The sequence below is a fragment of the Poecile atricapillus genome, chromosome 5 (genome assembly GCF_030490865.1).
Source record: "Poecile atricapillus isolate bPoeAtr1 chromosome 5, bPoeAtr1.hap1, whole genome shotgun sequence".
Taxonomy (NCBI): domain Eukaryota; kingdom Metazoa; phylum Chordata; class Aves; order Passeriformes; family Paridae; genus Poecile; species Poecile atricapillus.
In genome coordinates, this window is record NC_081253.1 from 8,961,199 (window position 1) to 8,974,460 (window position 13,262).

The 13,262-nt window shown below is 49.0% G+C and overlaps 1 protein-coding gene across 1 annotated transcript; it reads right to left on the minus strand.

Moving 5' to 3' along the window:
* Positions 1 to 423: 423 nt before the first annotated feature.
* Positions 424 to 2,808, minus strand: C1QL2 (complement C1q like 2). The gene is made up of 3 exons (XM_058840071.1): positions 2,720 to 2,808; positions 1,659 to 2,418; positions 424 to 1,214 (listed from the first exon to the last, which is right to left on the minus strand). The coding sequence occupies exons 2-3, from the start codon at positions 2,295 to 2,297 to the stop codon at positions 1,035 to 1,037; spliced, it is 819 nt and encodes a 272-aa protein (XP_058696054.1). The 5' UTR covers positions 2,298 to 2,418; positions 2,720 to 2,808; the 3' UTR covers positions 424 to 1,034.
* Between the last annotated feature and the right edge of the window lie 10,454 nt (positions 2,809 to 13,262).

Consider the following 13,262-nt stretch of genomic DNA (forward strand, 5'->3'; position numbering starts at 1 on the left):
GCAAGGGTTTAGACAAACTCTCTCCCCTGCTGCCTTCTTAACATCTGTCAAGCATGTTACAGAAACACGGCTTTCCATAATCACTGATTAAACTGTTTTTCCTGTACTTCGCTAACCTCTGGATCAGGTTTTAACCCAGTAAATCTGTTTAGGAGATTCGCTCCACACCCCCACTTTCACCCCTTGATAACTGTGTGCCTTATTTTCACAAAACTGCATAAAGGTGAAGCTTTTTTCCTCTCTCTCTATTTCTTCCCAGCCCCCTTGAACCATATTCAAGATGTAGGCAAGGAACCGCATCCTAAATTTAAATATTACTATAAACCTAAGGGACTGAAGTGACCCCCTCCTTTACTGCCCACCCTCCTGCGGCACCACCACAGTGCTCCTTTGTAGCACTGGAAGAGACAGAAAGCAAGAAGGCATTGTCTAAAAACATAATTTAATGTGATATTTGGGTGACTGTGGTCAATGACCAAATTCTTTTGCAGACAGAAACATGTTTGACGTTAATGACACCATCATTCACACGAGCATTGCATTGCACAGAAAGAAAAGTTTACACTTGACCCCATACAAAGCAGCAGAGGAAGAAACAGTTATGATCCAGTCCCACTTCGTGAATAGTTGATCTGAAAATTCATCATCATCATTAATACTTATTGATGAAAAAATGTGACCTGTTCAAATTCCGTGTGTGACACAGTCCAAACTCTGGGCTCTTTTAAACCCTCCTGGAACCACTCGAGAGTTTCAAGCTGCCAAGTTCCTCATGTGACACACGAAAGACTCAGGCAGACGAAGGGAGAGCGAGGGTCGGAAGAAATGGGAGAGTAAGGAAGGGGTTCACTTTGTTTCATTTCTATTTCGTTTCCACAAGGGTGAAAATAAAAACATATAAACTGATAATGAAGCTAAAGTGACCTGTGGAGACCGCGGACACCAGCAGGAACAGCAGCACGATGGGGTATGGAATTGCCAAACAGCCCCATGTGCATCAGTGGCAGGGCCAGTTGTGTCGTGTCACTTGTGTGTTAATCAGGGTATAAAAGAAAGCCAGAGAAAGTGCTGTACTTATTGTTGTTGCCTCCGTGTGCTTTGCCTCCATCCAGCTTGACGTACACTTCATCGCCGGAGTCCAGGTGCAGCACCACGCTGTTGCTGGCATAGTCGTAGTTCTGGTCTGCGTCTTGGGCGATGGCACTGGCCCGCACCTGCCAACACAGCCGCTGGGCACATCAGCCCCCCCTGCCCTTCTTGCCCAGCATCTCTATTAGCCCCTCAAGTCACTCTTCTGCAGCCCCCCCCATCAGTCCTTCATGCACCCCTTTTTTCCGGCCCCTCCATCAGTCCCCCAGCCCCTCTTTCTCAGATCCTCCATCAATGCCCCGAGTCCCTCCTTCCCAACCCTTCCACTACCCCCTGTCCTCCCTCCCACCCCTTTCCTCGCTTCTCCTTCTCCCCAGCCCGGCAGGAAAGTTTGCGAGCCGTGAGTTCGGAATTTGTCGCGGCTCTCGAGGTGCACCCCCGCCCCGACGGCGCGCAGGATGCTCCCGCCGGCTCTCTCCTCGGGAGCGCCCGCGGGACGGGGACGGTGGCAGGGGGACGAGCGGGACACCCCGGGCGGGGAGGACGCGCGGGGGAGCGGCGGAACCCACCTGGCCGTTCTTGCAGAGGTCGGCCCACATGCTGGTGCCGTCGCCGCCGCGCATAAGGATGTGGTAGGTGAAGAAGTAGATGCCGCGCACCTGGCAGGTGAACTTGCCGCTGGCCGGGTCGTAGTGGTTTCCCAGGTTGGTCACCACGTCGTCGAACTTGAGGACCTCGTAGCCCTCGTGGGGGCTCTTGAGCCCCACGTAGAAGGCGATGCGCGGCCCGCTGAAGGCGGCGCTCAGCCCGCCCGCCGCCTCGCCGCCCGCCGCCGCCCCGCCGCCGCTCCCGCCGCCGCCCGCGCCCGCCAGCGCCAGCCCGGGCAGCCCCGGCTTCCCCGCGTCCCCCCGCTCCCCCGGCGGGCCCCGCGGACCCGGCGGCCCCGGCTCCCCGGGCGGCCCGCGGGGGCCCGGCTTGCCCGGGCGGCCCGGCTCCCCCTTGGGTCCCTGGACGAAGGGCGGCGGGGGGTTGGCGCCCAGGTCCTGCAGGGCCTCCACGGCGGCGGTGCTGCCGGGGCCGGGCGGCCGCCCGCCGCTGTACGGGTCGCAGATCATGCGGCAGGTGCCCATCATCTCGTAGTGGGCGCCGGTGTCGGCGGGCGCTTGCAGCAGCAGCAGGGGCACGGCGACCAGCAGCGCGACGGCCATGGCCAGGGCGAGCCCGGCGGCGGCCAGCAGCCGCCTCCTCCGCTGCCAGAGCCGGGCGGCGGCGGCGAGCAGGTCCTCCTTGCCGTGCGAGGCAATGGTGGCGCGGGGGGCCGGCCGCTCCCTGCGGGGGACGGCAAGAAGAGGCGGTGAGACCCCGCCGCCGGCGCCTCCCCGCCCGGCCCCCGCCTCAGCCCGCCCGCCGGCCGGCCGGGAGCCCCGCCATGGCGAGAGCCGCCGAGAGCCGCCCCACTCCGCTCCGAGGGGACGCGGCGCCCCGAACGCCCGGCGGGGCTGGGCGGGCGCGGGGGGCGTCGCCTCGGCGAGCGGGCGCCCGGCTCTACCCCTCGGCCCCTCGTGGGGGGACGGGCTCGCCCGCCCCCGTCGCCGCCCCGACGTGGGGGGCGCGGGCAGGGCGGACCCACCTGCGGGGGGCCGGGGCGGAGCCGCCTGGGGGGCTCCGGGGCGCCGCCGTCGTTGCGGTCCGCGGGGCGCCCGTCTGCCACCGCCCGCCCGCTCGGCCGCGCGAAGCGCCGGTGGCGGCGCGGCCCCCCGGGCGGGGCGGGCGGAGGGGAGGGGAGGGGAGGGGAGAGGCGGCGGGGGCGTCCCGCACGTCCCCGGGCACTCCGGCTGCTGGGGGGCACCGCGCCCGCCCCGCCGTCACCGGCGGAGTCGCTGCGGGTGCCGCCCAAACTGCGTCCCGCTGAAACCGGGACGGTCGGGGACGCATCGCGTTGTCCCGTTCACCTGCCTCCTGAACTGCTTCCTCCTTGCATCTCTCCATCCCTTCTTCCCTCCATCCCTCTGCCCGCATCGGCCCCTGCGCGACGCCCGCACAGCTTTCTGCGGGAGGGGCCCGGGGAAAGCCCCGGGCAGGCAGCAGGTCACCTCAGAGCGGTCCCCGTGGCTTCCTCAGGCTCCCCGCGTCCTGCCTCGGCGGCCCAAAGACGAGCGGGACAACATCGCGGGTGCATCTTGCTCCTCAACACATCCGAGTGTAACCACAGTCCGCTACACCCGTCCCGGTTTTCCAAAGGCAGGCAGGGCTCGCCAAGTGTAAGGGCAGCTCTAGGAAGAAATTCCTTTAGCGGAGTTCAGGTTAGGTTACAGCACGGTGTTTCTGTAGCTTCGCTGCGTAATGACTGGTCCAAATCAAGTGGGTTTTCCCCCGAGAAAACTGTGATTAATTGCCTGTGATTTTCCGAGTAAACGGTGGTAGCACAGCGGGAGCTCTGGCATCGTAAACTGCCTGCGGAGATCTCCCCTGGAGAGAAAAGTGGGGATGTCACCCACGTGCCTCCGAGCGGCGGGGGAAGCACCCGTCCTGCAGGGAGGGAAAGGAAAGAGAGATACAGGGATTACACAGATTGCCTCAGGGCAACATTCCGGTGTCCCCTGCTCCCTCGGTAGGTAAGAAAGGTGAATTCCCAGCGGGCTCGCCGGAGCTGAAGGCGGTCTGTTTGCTCTTAAAGCAGGCAGAGCTGCAGGTCGAAGGAGCGAGCCGCCCAGTGTGATCCAACGCCCGCTGAAGATGATGGCCTGGAGGCATCGGATGCAAATAGGGACATACAGCCTTCTTCCAAGAACTGTGGAAATGCCCTAAAAGGACTCGGGACTCTTTTGATAGTTTTTCTTGACATTTAAGGAGAGGACATCAAGGTTTTTCTGTCTGGAGTGCAGCACTTCAGGACCAGAGCTCATCTCAGTTACATCCCTGCGTGCATCCAGAATTTTTTCTTGGGCTTTGCTCTGCTGTTGCTGAGATCAGGGTCCAGCCCTGTCCTTTCGAGTGTCTCTGATTATTTTCAGCCGCATCTGTATACTTGAAGCTGGAAGGGAAATTAATTTTGTAAATGAAAACCTTTCCCTGAGAAGAGTCACATTAAAGTAACTATGTCTATTTCTTAGCACAATGGAAATAAATGTTTTAAGAGACGAGATTGTGAGGAAGATGTAAGTCCTTTTCCTCTCCTCTGAATGATGAGTTGCATCCCACAGAGTTATTTTAAGCCTCCCACACGTGTCTAAAGCCTTGTAAAATAATTTCTAATAGTTGTTTCTGTTCCAGCTTTAGTATAATTTTCCATATATTAACTGTGCTAAATACAAATAAATTCACAAATAAATTACAGTGCTTTGCTGCTCATCCCTACTTAAGCTTCTGTTAATTTCCCTTTTGTTCTGGTATTTGTCACTCGCTCTGTTCTTTCTGTGTATGTGAATCCTTGCTATTACCCCAGAGTTCTGCAAACCCCCCGTAAAGTGGCTTTCTAATCTCCTGTTTTCCAAAGGCAGCAGCCACACCGTAGCTTTTCTAAACCTTTTCTGAATAATTAAGTTCCAGCATCATTTGGACTCGGTTGCAACGTCCCAATTTGTAGCAACTCACTTTCCTAATGAGGTGATCGGTGCTGGGAACTATATTCCAAACAGAGGCTCACCAGCCCCTTCTGCAAAGCCAGAATAATTTTATGTGATGGGGTCTGGTTTTCCCGTAGATCAGCAAGGACAGATGAAGAAGAAGAAATATATTCTAACTTTCTGCAGGACAAAATCAGCACTGTTCTTAATAAGTAGGGTTAACCGTTTGAAGAAGCAGGGAGAAAAGATTACAGAGATATCAGCAATTAGATTAGGTGTCAAATTCTAGCAATTATTTGTTTGGGAATAATTTAATTACTCCTCTGTGATGTGGTGAGATGGACTGATCATCTAGTTAATCCCTCATCAGATTGCTTTAAGGTAAACACAATGTGACTTTAATGTATAATTCCAGTAGGATCTATATTTCTGGAGACCTGGGGTTATTGCCTGACTAATGCAATGCACCTTGTGCCCCAAGACGTAGCACTTGGGATCTTTGCGGCAGCTGGTCCCATTCACTGAACCTACACTAGTAATTTGGAATATAGTCACAGAAAGGTACATGGCAACACTTAGGTTACAGTTTTGGTACAGGCTGTTACTGCACTGCTGGGAGCCTGCTTTCCACACGCAATGGGATGCACTACAGCAGAACAAGGAGCAGGGAACTACCGAGTCAGCTAACGAGGCAGTGTCTGAGGTACTGCCAGCCTGCAGGGAAGAACCTTTCTTTAGAGGTGACAAGTACCAAAGCCCCTCTCAGAGTCAGGCATTTTTCAAAAAGCGAGAGGCTGGTGCTCCGTTGCTGGCTGCTGAGGGCTGGCAAGACTCAGGTGCCTCTGGGTGTGCCCAAAGAGGGATAAGGCACCCACAGGGCATCCCTGGTGAAACACAAAGGATGTCTGGACCTCGGCATTAGACGTTGTCTGAGCAGGAGCTTGTATGTATCTAACGAAACTTCTCTTTCAGATGTGGTGTAAGGGCACAGGAACCTGACTGATCAGAGAAGCACTTGACAGTTCAGACAGTTCCCAAATTTGGACAGGCAAAGAGCCCAGACACTTTGCATTGAAGCTCCAAAATTCCAGGAGCACGGGAATTTCCATTCCTTAATTTCTGCTTCAAGGGACAGTCTCCCACCTCAGGTTGCTAGCAACCTTGAAGAGACATTGTGCTCCATCAGATCCACTTCCCACAGTCATTCCAGAATGTCTGCTGGATTTGGCCTCTCACAACTACTGCATGCACTTCCATACATCCAAGGCAGTGGTAAGGACACCAGCCTGGGAGGTTGGATGTTTCTTCCAGTGTTTCACCGTTTGCCACATTTGGAACATATTTTTAAAACCCTTTCCAGTCTTCCAGGAGAGTAGTCTCAGACTTCCAGATGTTGGGTGTTGTGAGCTGGATTTTCTTCAGCTTGTTCTCTGTGATCTATTCTGCTGTAAAATGCCCTCTCCCAAGAGACAGAAAGAAAACAATCTGATGACTGAAGGAGCTCAGGGATGAGCTTTCAAACCATGCCTGTCACTGGGGCTGAGCCACCTTTCAGGACATGGGCAGTCTGTCCACCCGGAGGCAAACACAGGACACTCCTGTAGGCTGCAGCTGGCTATCTGTATTTCTCAGGGAGGTCCTCAGCAGGGTGACAAGGAGGAAATCTGTGTTCAGCTTGATTTGCCACCTCAGAAATACCAACCTGTGTTCCCTGGGGAGCTACAAAAATCTTCCAGGGCACAAGATACCCAGGGAAGATGAGGAGAGTAGAGGAGAGCACTTTATGCCCTTATGCTGAACCTGTCCTTCTTTGCATAAAAAGAATTAAAGATTCATTGAGCTATAAGAGGAAGATCAAAGGTGAGTATAATTTTTAGTTTAGTGGTGAAAGCACCGACCTGATCTGGAGTTTCAGTCTTCCTGCAGAAGCTGTTTGTGAATTCCAGCCAGGAGGACACAATTCCTGTTCCTGAAAGACCAATCCCAACTGCTGAACTAAAGACTCTCCTGTATGTGCTTTCTTTTCTCTCAGAGGGTTTACTTTTTTTTTTCACCTTCTCAGCTGCATGAACTCAAGCATGGGGCTTGTTCCAAGTCCAAGAAGAGCTGAACCATCTGTAATCCTGGCAGGATACAGCAGATACACTGAGGAGGTGAGGCTCCAGGCACAGGTGCAAGGTGACTGTTGTACATTTGCAGTTCTTGGAGACTGAAGGTGTAGGTACCTCCTGAGTTAGGTGCTTCTAGGATTGGACTGGAGCTGAGAGAGCCTTTTTATTTCAATGCTGGATTTAGATGTTTATATTCTGCTTTAATTCCTTCTTTTAGCAACGTTTTGGATTTGGCCATTAACTTGAAATGAAAATGTAAGAGTCATACCAGCTCACATACCCTATTTAGCAAAAATGTCAAGATCAAAGTAAGTCTATGCTCACAGTTCCCTGGTATTTTCTCTTAATCTCCATCAATCCATGGCTTAAGGACTTCCTGAACCATGGTAAAATACTTTTAAGAAGCTGAAATCAAGATTACTTTGAGTAAAGACGCAGTACCCTTAGATCAGGACCCTCATTCGTCCCAGTATGTCGCTTTGTTTTGCTGTCTGTTGTCATAATTGATGGAAGTTATGGATAATATTACACTCTGATCCTCTGAAGTGCTTCATTCATTGCCTTTATCACATCACAAGAAATTTCTCATTGCCAAAATTAACTATCTGGAACCTGGTGTATTCAACAGCTAGTAAAACGTAATACATATAGTCCTTACATTAAAATGTTCACATTTCTTGCTAAAAGCAAATTCAAATCTGTTAATGTTCAGAATGCATATAATATTATTTTCATTCACAAAATATAAAATGTAATGGCACTGATTATTTTTGCTTAATGGAGGGGAAAGTTTAGAAATGGCTAGGTTTATTGTATTAGCAGCCATCATTCCCCACAAATATTGTGCACTTCTTTATGATCTATATCAGGGTTTCCAACAGGACTTTTCTTAAGAGCACAAAGCTCAATTTACTCCCATTTGATGTACCCTGTGGGTACACAAGGTCCTGCACAGCAACAAAAGCATTTTATTACATAGATCAAGGAGGGGAGCTGGCTCTTATCTGACTGCCTGTGAGGCAGAGCTGCAATAGCCCACAGGCACTTGAGCTGCTGTAGCAATGCATAAATTTCTGTCCATACAGCCAGAATCATCCCCCTGCACCAGCACAGTGTCCATGAGAGATCCTGCACCAGGAGAAGCTTGCACACCCTCCAGACAGACACTGCAGCTGCATGGGCTTTGTTGGATGTATCGATCCCTGTGAACTGCTGCTATTTGCATTTTGCCACATCCACTTGCTGTACAGGGAAGCTGGCTCTCCCTCTGTTGGACAAATACCTTTGAGTGTTTACAAGAGAGCAGCTTACAAACCCCAGAGCTGCCTTCAGGGCACTGCTTGGAGAAATACCAGAAGGTGTAGAGAGGATCAGTGAAAGCCAAATGCCTTCATATTCCCAAAATAGGTACTGTTCACCAAACTCAGAAGAAATCAGCCTTTATTTTCTGGAAAAAATCAATCAGAGCAACTGAACCTTGCTTCCCATTTTTGCCCCACTGGGACTTTTGCGCTTGCCCTCTGTCACAGCAGGGTCACACACTGAAGTTAATGCATCAAAGATTAAATAAATTCTGTGAGAACAGAGCAGCCTCAGACTAAAGCTGGTGCTGAAGATGCGTGGTCCAAGAATATGTGGCCTCTCCTGTGCCCAGGAAACCATTCAGAACTCTGTTGGGAGCAGCAGCTGATACCTGGCCGGGGCAGCTGAGGTGGTGGAGGAAACATCAAAGGAGCTCCAAGCTGTTTGGGAGCTCCCTGCTCTCAGAGCAGGTCTTCAGTCAGATGTAAAGTAGGTTTAGAGAGAAACTAAACTGTCCTGAAGAAAAGGCACAATATGAGCATCACCACCTGTCAAACATCAGCTTCGAATGATGTCTTGCTCAGAAATAGTAAATTAAAATGAAGCTTGCCTTTAACCAGCTGAATTTGGGTCACAGCAAGAGCAAGTTCAACTCTTTCCTAATTCTCTGCTTCTCAGTATGTGTTTACAAACTGCTTGAGGAGAAACAGGTTGGCCCTAGATTTGTCTTGTTTAATTTGTCTCCTTAGATAACTAATGCTTTTCCAGTGTGACTGCTACAAAACCTCTGCACTAGCTGTACAAATAATCATCTTTTTTAACTGAGCTAGGGCCTTCCACACAAAATACAAATAAATAATAGTTAAGCATATTTTTTTAACATGAATTGGGAGGTCTAGTAGAAGACAGAGGTTCTCCCTTTGCCTTCTGAGTACAAGGTGTGCACTCGGCCAAGCTGCTCAGAAAAGTGTGTGTGCATAAAACCAAACCCAGCTGAAAATCACCCATCTCTGTTCCAAGCCCTCTGAGATTCCCAGCAGGACTCAGCTCTCAAGCCTTCATGACTTCTTTCAGAAGAGTTAAGAGGGAGGCTGGAAAGTCAGGGTACTAAATTCAGTCCATTTATGCAGACCCCTTGTCTCAATTCAGCAAAATTTCCATACCCAACCACGAGGCTGAATATTTCTATTCCATGAAAGGAAAAATTGCTGCAGGGGATTGATGTGCATGGACAGCTGGTTTCACCAGGATGAAAGACACACATTAAAAATGCTTTTGAAATGCATTTGGGCTTCCCTCAGGGAGTTTGCTAAACCTGCAGTCAGGTACCAGAAAGAATTTGTCCCCTTAAGGCAAAGACAAGATTAAAATTAGTAAGAAATAATAGCCAAAGCCACAGGTGGGACAGATGGCATTGAATGGACATCTGTTGGAATAACATTGAGTTACCATGATAGACTTTTACCCTGCATCCCCCAAAATTAAATGTGCTCCTCCGCTAATCAAGTAGCATGGAGAGGAAGATGTGTGGGTTGGAAACCCAAAGCTAAGGATGTCAGGAATTGGCTTTACACCTCCATCAGCTGTAGGAAGCACACAGTGAGTGTGTAAAAGCTGGAGAGGGCATATGGAGGAGGTGGGGCGGATGGTTTGGCACCGTGATGCTCTGCTCTGGTTTATTGGCACCCAGGAGAGGAGTCACTGCTGCTCTGAGGCAGCTGTAAGGTCTGAGCAGAGAGAAGGTGCTCTGTCACACTCAGGCAAATATGATGAAGAGGTTTGACTGCCATCTCTGGAGTAAGGGCAGTTTGGGGTGTTGCAGAGAGGAGACAGAGAGCTGGAGACAAAGGTCAAGGAGAAGCAGTCCAGTGGCATGGATCAGGCAGAAAACCTCCTGCACCCTGAGACACACAGAGAATTAATAACCAGACTAACTGTGACAACTGTTTTTGCAAAAGCCCCTCCAAGCTGAAAGAGTAACAGTGAGAGAAAAACATAAATTTCTATAAAAATGAAGCTTTAAATAAGCACCAAAGCAAAGTAGGCAAGATGACTTTGTGAGATTAAAAACGTTTGATTAAAAAGCAGTGAAATTGTCTCAAAAATATGTAGCCATGTTTGATGTCTTCAATATAAACCCAAATTAAAAGCATGACAATAGGTTTTATTTAGAAACATCCTGACCTTTCTCGTATGACTCCTGTCCTGCCTTCTCGTTACTTGTCATTCTCAGTCACTGTATCTTGCTTAAATGAAAAGTGTAAGCTCTTCAGGGCATAGGGCTGCATCTCTGGGTTTTCTCATCTGCTGTGTACAACAATGCATGCAGCAGGGACGGTTTTAAAACTGTTAAACAGAACACAAATAAAACATTTCATCTCCGATTTTGCAGCTTTACTGAATTTCTTCACAAAAAACAAAAAAAAACTCTAGTGTGGATAGCAGTAAGAAGCTATTTGCTCTCATTAGGAATACTTAGGGTAAATAATAATCATGGAAAAGCAGTGCTCTCCTTGGTAATGATGTTTATTGAATTGCAGAGCAGCTCCTGGGGAAGGGCAGTGGAATCCCATTGCCTGGGATTTTGAGAGTAAGTTGGGCAAAGCCAAAGCCTGCACTGCAGGGCTCGGTGCCCTGCTGGCAGGAAGACGAATGAGAAGCCCTAAGAGTCTTCTCTATTTGTTCTTCTATGATCCTTATAAGAGAGATTGATGCTGACAGCATCCAGGTGGTGTGTCCGTGACTCAGCTGTCACGTCACTGCTTACGGCTTAAAGCCAGTGAGTCAAGGAATGAAAAACAGGTGGAAGGAGGAGGAGAGCCCTCCTGAAGTGCACACCTCCAGCCATCTCTTCCTGAGCAAGCTGGGCCAATTGCAGACCACAGGGACACAGGAGAAGGAGAGGCAATGACAGAAGGAATGGTTGGTCAACTTCCTCCAAGGGCAGCAGGGTTGCAAGCCCTTCTCCACACCTCATGTGGTGTGGAATAAAAGCCTGGTGTGAGTTAATGGACTTCTGCAAGCCAGAAGTGTCCACCCTGTGCAGAAGGTTCGAGGCCCACTGATTCTTGTAACTGCTCTGTAGACAAAGCTGTAGATGGAGCAAATATTAAATCCGTTTAGTTCCTGCTAGACAGAAAAGGTAACATCACAGATGTGTAGCCACATATTGTCATCAAAACAAAGTTTACTATTATGGATCTGATTCCACATGACACCCAAAATTCTGTTCTGAGAATGGGTTCTCAATGGTGACCTCAAACAGTGACAACAGACACTAATTTCTCTGAAAATCCAAGAATTCCTAGAATACAGAATCAAACCAGTTTGCAAGCAGACTCCTAGGTTCAGGTGGGTTCTGGGACACTACTGTCTCTCTGGTAGGTTCACAAAAGAAATATGCCACACCTGGGATCTAAATCTGGATATTTATTTATTTATTTGTTTTGCACTGCCTTGATTGCAAGGTCAGCTTCTTGTAATTCCCAGTAGCAGAAGCTCAATGGCATGTCCAGAAGGTGGATATTCCACCACTTTCTCTGCCTTTGGGTGTGATCATCAGTGTTCAACTCTCCAGGGATAGAAACATCTTAACCTCCTCAATAAATCTGTTGCAATGCTTCATAATCTCTACCATACACAAAAAAAAATTTCATAAGGATCTGACCTTAATTTCTCTGCTGCAATTTAAACCTCCAATTCCTTGTCTTAACCACCATGGACAGAGAAAGCAGGTGATTCCCTCCCTTTCTGTGACAGCCTTTCACACACTTGACACAGTTACCACCTTGCTTCCCCGGTCAGTCCACACTCCAGATGCTCAGTCTATTCCACATTTCTTCATCCCTTTTTTTTCCTTGAGTTCTGTTCTTTCTGGATTTTCTCTGATGGTTCACATCTTTTCTGTTCTGAATGACATTCAGGTCTACTTATGCAATTCATGATTTGTCACCATTATTTGGTCTTCTCAGCCTCTCCTTTAGCCTGCCAGCTCTCACCATGTGCTTGTAAGTTTAATAAGTGTTCCCTATCTTATCACCAGTGCCTTTACTAGTGATCTAAGTAGTAGCAGACCCAGATGCATGTGCTGGCTGTCACTTATCCCTATATCACATGAGTATTGCAAGGCTTGGTAGCTGCCAGGAAGCTTGTTATGCATTGACATCCTTTTGTGCAGAGTGCTAGGCAAAATCAGAAATGAAAGATGGATCCTGTCCCAGGAAATTAACAATCTAATTAATTTTTTTTTACCCCAAAAGGATATGCCAATTCCTTCTTTATCACACTTTGCATTTGGGAAAATGACACCATTCATTCTGCACACCTGTTTTATCAAAATGAGATGACCACTTCTTTCTAGAAGTCCCAAGGAAGGTATTTATTACCAGCATTATCAAGAGCCACATCTAAGGGCTGGTTTTAACTGCATTAAGCCTTGCTTAAGTCTAACAGACTCAGTCTGTCTGCATCCCTCTTGCTGTCTGCTCACTCACTGCCTGCTCCACCTCGCATGCGAGTCAGGCAGCTCCTCGGTTTTCAAACCTGACTGCTCCCAGTCTGAGTGACACATCTTATGGTGACACAACTGCTGCAGGGTCTGCAGGAATTGTCTGAAAGCCAAGAGCTCTGTCCAAAGGAAGGAAAAATGGCAAGGATATAGCTAGGTGAAATGAATGAGTAAAATGCATCAACTCCAACGCTGCAAGGCAAAGTAACTGAGAACGTGGCATTTTGCACCCCTCCTGTTGTGCAGAATAAAACAATTTTTAGAAGTGCTAAATCATGGCACTGGTTGTGGCAAGCAATGAGATTTCATCTTATTTTATAGAGTTTTGATCTGCACAAGCCGTTACCAAGGTAAAGTGTTCCAGCTAGAATGTCTGTGACTGTGTGTTTGCAAAGCACCTGTGACAGCAAAACATGTTGCTTCTGGAGCTGAAGAGTTGGTAACAACTCCTACTGTTTGTACGTGCAAAACATTTGGAATTAAGCACAGATCTGTGCTCTATTTAAGTGTACTTTTAATTACTTTTGATTAGGATAAAGAGGATAATTTTCTTTTACAAATTCTCAGTATATTCAGAACATCTGGAAATTAAAGTAATTCTTTGCATGCCAGGTTATTAGTGTCAGAGAAGAGAAGAGAAGAGAAGAGAAGAGAAGAGAAGAGAAGAGAAGAGAAGAGAAGAGAAGA